This window comes from Ambystoma mexicanum, chromosome 14 (genome assembly GCF_040938575.1).
Source record: "Ambystoma mexicanum isolate Mex_15411 chromosome 14, UKY_AmexF1_1, whole genome shotgun sequence".
NCBI lineage: Eukaryota > Metazoa > Chordata > Amphibia > Caudata > Ambystomatidae > Ambystoma > Ambystoma mexicanum.
This window is the reverse complement of record NC_090940.1, coordinates 386840515-386846514: the sequence shown is the minus strand read 5'-3', so window position 1 is coordinate 386846514 and position 6000 is coordinate 386840515. Positions and strand designations below refer to the sequence as shown.

The 6000-nt window shown below is 48.6% G+C and overlaps 1 protein-coding gene across 1 annotated transcript in view; it reads left to right on the top strand.

The window, feature by feature from the left end:
- The first annotated feature begins 1521 nt into the window (after window positions 1–1521).
- Window positions 1522–6000, top strand: part of DLL4 (delta like canonical Notch ligand 4) — a 29620-nt gene continuing 25141 nt past the window's right edge. Inside the window, exons 1-4 of the mRNA XM_069637509.1 lie at window positions 1522–1938; window positions 2028–2288; window positions 3546–3603; window positions 5036–5302. Of these exons, the coding sequence (XP_069493610.1) occupies window positions 1882–1938; window positions 2028–2288; window positions 3546–3603; window positions 5036–5302 (643 nt within the window). The 5' untranslated portion in view covers window positions 1522–1881. The remainder of the gene's footprint in view (window positions 1939–2027; window positions 2289–3545; window positions 3604–5035; window positions 5303–6000) is intronic.

The window sequence follows — 6000 nt, the reverse complement described above, 5'->3', positions numbered from 1 at the left end:
GATTATTGCCCTGGTTGAAATGTAAGACTTGGGGATAATACCAGAGGGAAGTGTCTTCCTTCTGCCTCTTGTGTCATCAAAGCACAAACAAGGTCCAGAAAATAAAAACGCAAGTGCAAAACTGCCGGATGAGCAATAAAACAGAAACACGCGTTTCCGATCTCAGAGCAGAGCAAAAACTCGGAAATGCGTTTAAGTGTTAAAAAAAAGGAAGAGTAACTAGGGAATAAAACCTGCTCGAAATATAAACTGCGTGCAGAAACCGTTTAAGCGTAAATATAGCTGTTACTGGCGTGGCTGCGTCTACCGGTAAACGAACACAGTGCAGAGGTTTATGGCTTGATAGGTTGTCGACGAGATAGTGTAAAGGTGGCGCTGCCTCATTAGCATACAGCTGAAGCGTTATCCTCCCTCCCTTCCCCCGCCCTTCTTTTAACAAGCTGGTAAAGAAGCCACATGAAAGGCGCTCTGTGCGCCGGGCTTTAATGAGGGGCACGCGACCCAACAATAAGCGCGCTCTGCAATCAGGCAGAGGGCTTTACTGGCACACGCCAGGCGGCACCCACCCGCAGCAGCCACGCGTCCCTGCAGCTCCCCGGGGGCTGCTGCAGATCCGGGCCCCAGATTGCTCTGTGTAATCAGAGGCTGGCGCGGGCACACTGGAAACCCGGGGGGTGGGAGTGGCGGGGGCAGTTTATCTCCTAGTCCCTCCCCCGCGAGGAAACAGCAACACTGCAACAACTGCACCTGGAAACAAGTCTCAAAAACAGGCCGCCTGTACACTTTGCAGAGATGTCATGGCAGCAGCAAGGTGGCCCCCTGCAATGGCGCAGACGAGCTAAAAAGCGACGGTGTGGCACGTCACCCAGAGTAAAAGTCAGAGGTCACATTGTTGGCTACAGTAAGGCATGCAACTGCCATTAAAACAGCTCAACACTATGTGAATTTCTGGGAGCTGTTGGATGCACCGCCTCTAGACCACAGCCATGCCAACCTAAAACAAATAAAACGGATGGCGGGGTACCAATCCCATGCCCGGCCTTGCCCCATATCCACGGGCGAGGGGAGGCATCGGTCACTCTCTATCAACATTAACACATATTACTCTTACTTTCGATATGGTATAGCGCAGCGTATTTGGCAGGAGAAATCGTGCAAACATTTCCTGCATGCCATGTGAAAACGAAAGGGCGACGAGTGTCAGCGTGCGAAAAGAAGCAAGGCGATACTTGGCTTAGGGTGAAACGGGCGGCGTTATCTTGCATGTAAAAGCATGCCTGCGGGGCATGAAGAATAGTGCCCCCCCCCCCGTGTGTCGGGGGATTAATGGTCCGTATGGCAACAGTTGCGCGGGCTCTTTGATAAGCGTAGAGCCTCCTCGGCGGCGGGCAGTGCGGCAGCCGGGCATGCACTCTGGGCAGGAGTGACCTCCGCGGCGCGTGGTGGGAGGCGCCCGGCGCTGAGTGACAGTCCCAGTGCACAGCAGCGAGGGACGCTGCTATATAAGCAGCTCGCTGGGAGCAGGCTCAGCATTGACTGAGCTGTGCTGGAAGCAGCCACACCCCCGGCCCCGCCACGGCCCCGTCCATACCCATCCGAAGGAGCTGGAGTTCCGCACGAGGCGCTTTGGCGACGCTGGCTGCAGGATCCGTGCACACTGGAGCTTCTTGGAACACCTGGATTATAATCCCTTGGATTTCATGTGCACAGAGCAACGGGAATCGCAGACTGCACACAGCAAGCGGAGTTTTATTGTGTACTTTTTTGCCGTTGTTTGGGATTGTTATTCTTGAAAGTTTTTCAACCGCCCCGGATGTTTGAAGAATTAAGGGAGTGAAAAGGGCAACTTTTCTCATTGGCGGCTTGGCTGGAGCAGACGGGATGGCAACATTGTGGCTCTGTGGACTGGCGTTTCTTCTCTCCCTGGGTTTGCATCAGGTAATTGTCGGTGGAGGTGGCAGGCTCCGGCATGGAGGATGGCTTGTTTTGGGGTGAGTGTCTGATGTGCGTCTCTCTCTTGTGTGCAGGTGTCCGGCTCGGGGGTCTTCCAGCTGCAGCTGCAGGAGTTTGTGAACGACGCCGGCCTCCGGGAGGACGGCGGCTCCTGCTGGCCCGACTGCCGGACCTTCTTCAGGGTCTGCCTGATGCACTTCCAGAAGGTGCCCTCCCCGGAGACCTGCACCTTCGGGAGCCTCGTCACCCCGGTGCTGGGCGTCAACTCATTCGGCATCGCCGAGGGCCCGGGATTCAGGAACCCCATCAAGTTACCCTTTAACTTCACCTGGCCGGTGAGCGCTGCGGGACTGTGGGTGTGGGGGGGTTGGGTGTGTGACTGGAGGATGGCGAGCGTGGTCTGTGTGGCTGAAAGGGATGGCTGGTCTGCAGGGCAGAGGGGGCTCTGCTCCATGTTACTGAGAGTTGGTGATCTCTGCGACTTGGGTGGGGGCTCTTGTGCCCTATAGGGAAGATCGGGCACACATGGCCTGCCTGCAAGAGGGCGGCTATGGTCTCTGTGACTGAGGAGGGGGTACTGCACCGTGCTATAGAGGGGCCTGGGGGGGACGGGGGGGGGTCTGCGCTCTGTATGAATGCGGTAACTATGGGCTGGATGACTTAGAGGCTGGTCCCTCTTTTTGTCAGCGAATCTGAGAGGAGGTCAGTCGTGTGTGACACCATTATATGGACTCGGTATTAGCGAATTTATGTGAAGGGGACTTGGCGTGGGACCCATTGGTGGCTCAGGGTGTATGCGTCTTTGTGTCACGCGTAGGTCGGGGGTGTTGTGTGTGACACAGTTGCGGGTTTATTTTGGTTGAATGGCACTGTGTCTTTTGATTCGAGTGGTTTTAGGGCACACAATGTTTGAAAAGGCAGAATTGTTATGTTTTCATATTTTCATTGTAATTGTGATTTTTTACAAGTAACAGTTAATTAGATCGGTGCGGCCGGCTAAACATGTGCTTCAAATCTCTGTGCGTGTTTGTATTTTTATAAAATCTTTATACAATGTTATCTACAAAGCTAACTGGAAAGGCACACAGGGGTGTGGATGGTGGTATCACAGATGGATTTTAGGGAGGGGCTGCCCAGAAAATAGCTCCGTTTAGCGATACACTTCGAAATGAAACTTTATTTTATATCATCTGAAAATGTGACCCTTTTGGGCAACCCGTAAACCTGTTCATGAACAATAGGCGTTGTTTTTGACTGTCATTTTGACACTGGTCTATTCTGTCACATCGGAAAATAGCCGTGGCTTTCATGGTGGTTGATGTCAACATTTCGAGGAGCCCCCACGCCCCTCCTTCCTGAGCACTGAAAAGCAGCGCAGCAGAGGCTCTGTTTAATTGAGCTCTGGACAAAGTAATATTAGCTGCAATTAGACTGATTAAAGCGCACCGCTGACCTGGCAGTTCCACAGGCTTCGGGGTTTAGAATGTCATCCACTTTGTAAGCAAATGGTAACTCAGGGGATGTACGATGGGTTGCTTGTGTATTGGTGACTACTTTCCGAAAGCGTTTCTCAATCTTTGCTTTTATTGCAGGGCACTTTTTCTCTGATCGTTGAAGCATTCCAGGCTCCTGCAGGCGGCATTGTACCAGGTGAATAGTTGCATATATTTTTCTATTCTACCCGCTAGAGGGCGCCAAGCATCAACAAATTACAGTGGCCCACTAAACGCGCTCAAACAGTTAATACGATATTATAAAGTTATTAAACAATCCCATCAACCTTATTGAATTCAGATGTTTATAGTGCGGTTTCAATGTTAGCTTTAGCCTAGAATCAAACGATAAGGCCCGCTTGATAGGGATCGGCCCTGCTTTGATTTCGGTCCCCCCTACGTAATCTACAACACAATTGCGTTTCCTCTAGTTTATTTTTGGCGTGGGAAAGAAATCCGTTCTCTGGTGAGAAAAACAGAAGTTTGCCAAAATGCCCTGGCGGCCTTTTCCTGTATTTTACACCTTTTCAGATTCAGCCCTTTGGAAAAGAAATAATGGGTTCTGGATGTTTTGATGACATACAGGAAGGGGATCTTTCAACAACACTGTTCCCACTTTGAAAACTTTTTTTTACAGGCTCCTTAAAGATGTTGCATTTGAGTCAGGGCCTTTGTTGTTCCTTTAAACCAGATAATCTTTCTGATTACATGTTTTTCCATCTGGGCTGCTCTAGCATACATCCGTGTACGACGAAAACGCAAAACATCTTTATTTTCTGTTTATTTAGAACAAACAATGTAGGCGATTAGGCACAATGAAGCAGACTTGCATTCGCAGACCAGTATAGAGGTAGTTAGTTTTGATCGTTTATTATTGTTGAAGAATCCTTCTCATGTTAGGGGGCAATGGGGATGTTGAAACAAAAATTACCAGTCTATATGTTGCCTAAACACATTTAGGGCCCGATTCATGACCTTTTTTGCACGGTTCAAAGTGACTTTGTACTGCTGAAAAGTGACTTTACAGTGCACACGCAAACCCTGATTCATGGAACTGTGCAAAGTGTATTTTTGCAGTGCAAAGTTCATTTTGTATTGCAAAAATGATTTTGCACTGTACTAAATGACTTCACACCGACTCTGCACTTCAAAAATACACTTTGCACAGTTCCATGATTCAGGGTTTGTTTCGGCAGTGCAAAGTCACTTTTCAGCAGTGCAAAGTCACTTTGAAACGTGCAAAAAAGTGCGTGAATCGGGCCCTTGATGTTCGAGAACTCCCTCAGGAACTTTCCATCTCTAAGCAGGCGCATAGCCAAAGAGGGCTAAGATTTTGAGCAATTCCTAAATGTGCATATCCATTAGAAAACACAGTTCTGAAAACATTCAGATATGATTTAGATGTAAGACAATGTCAAATGTTAATGTCCTCGTGAGGTAACCAAGAAACACGAGGAGTGTTGTATTGTTGCACTGTAGCACAGTTGTTTGCTCCTGCATTACTTTGGGGCCCAGAATGTGACGTGCGGCTTCTTTGCAGTCATGGCCGGGTTGTAACGGGCACGTTGTCTTCTTGTGGTGAGCTGCAGGTTCCTTGGATGCAGGTTCGCGCATCAGCCAGTTCCCCATCCAAAGCCATTTGAATGTGAGCGAAGAGTGGTCCCATTCCGTTCAGGAGAAAGGACAGACCAAGCTCAAGTACTCGTACCGGGTGATCTGCAGTGAATCTTACTATGGCGAGAGCTGCTCCAGACTGTGCAAGGGACGGGATGACCGCTTCGGGCACTATGTCTGCGACCAAGATGGCAACATGGTCTGCCTGCCAGGGTGGACGGGAGGAGGATACTGCACAGAGCGTAAGTTTTTCTCATTTGCATTCACTGCACCAGCGAGGGTAGTATGAGAGTCACTGTGGCTAAAGAACAGAAATAAATGCATGTTGATTTTCAATTCAATGGCAAGCAACCATGGGATGTTATGAAACAGTAACACTTAAGCTGGTAACATACCCAGAGCTCTTCGGTTTCTCATATCATTCGGATGAAGGTGGTCCGGTCCTGTTCTTCCCCTTTGAATACTGGGACATGTAGTTTTTTTGTTTCCCATTTTTAAATGTAGTAGATAACAAATCCCAGGATTCTAAGGATAAAACTGGACAGGATTTTTTTCTCGCACATGGCATGGGGAAACTTGTAGAGCACTGCTGATCTCCTGCCTTCTGTAGTGATGGTCCTAAAAGCCTGCACTAGAAATTGAGTATTTTGTTGTTGCAAAAGGGTATGGCTGACTTTGTTCATTCCCTGAATAGTAACATTTTGGAAGGTTTTTAGGATGACAATAACAGGAAAATCTTCATTAAAATTCATTATAAGTGAATGTTTCTCACACATACATTGAGGATATCATCAAAGCATGGATGGGTTTCACTATTCGTGGGTCAAGCAGATAGTTCTAAAATAGGACCTAGTTTATGTTCATGAGAAGGGACATTTTTATTTGCGTCAAGAGTTGGTGACGTAGTAGGCTCCGCTGGAAGGTACATTCATAACTTTTT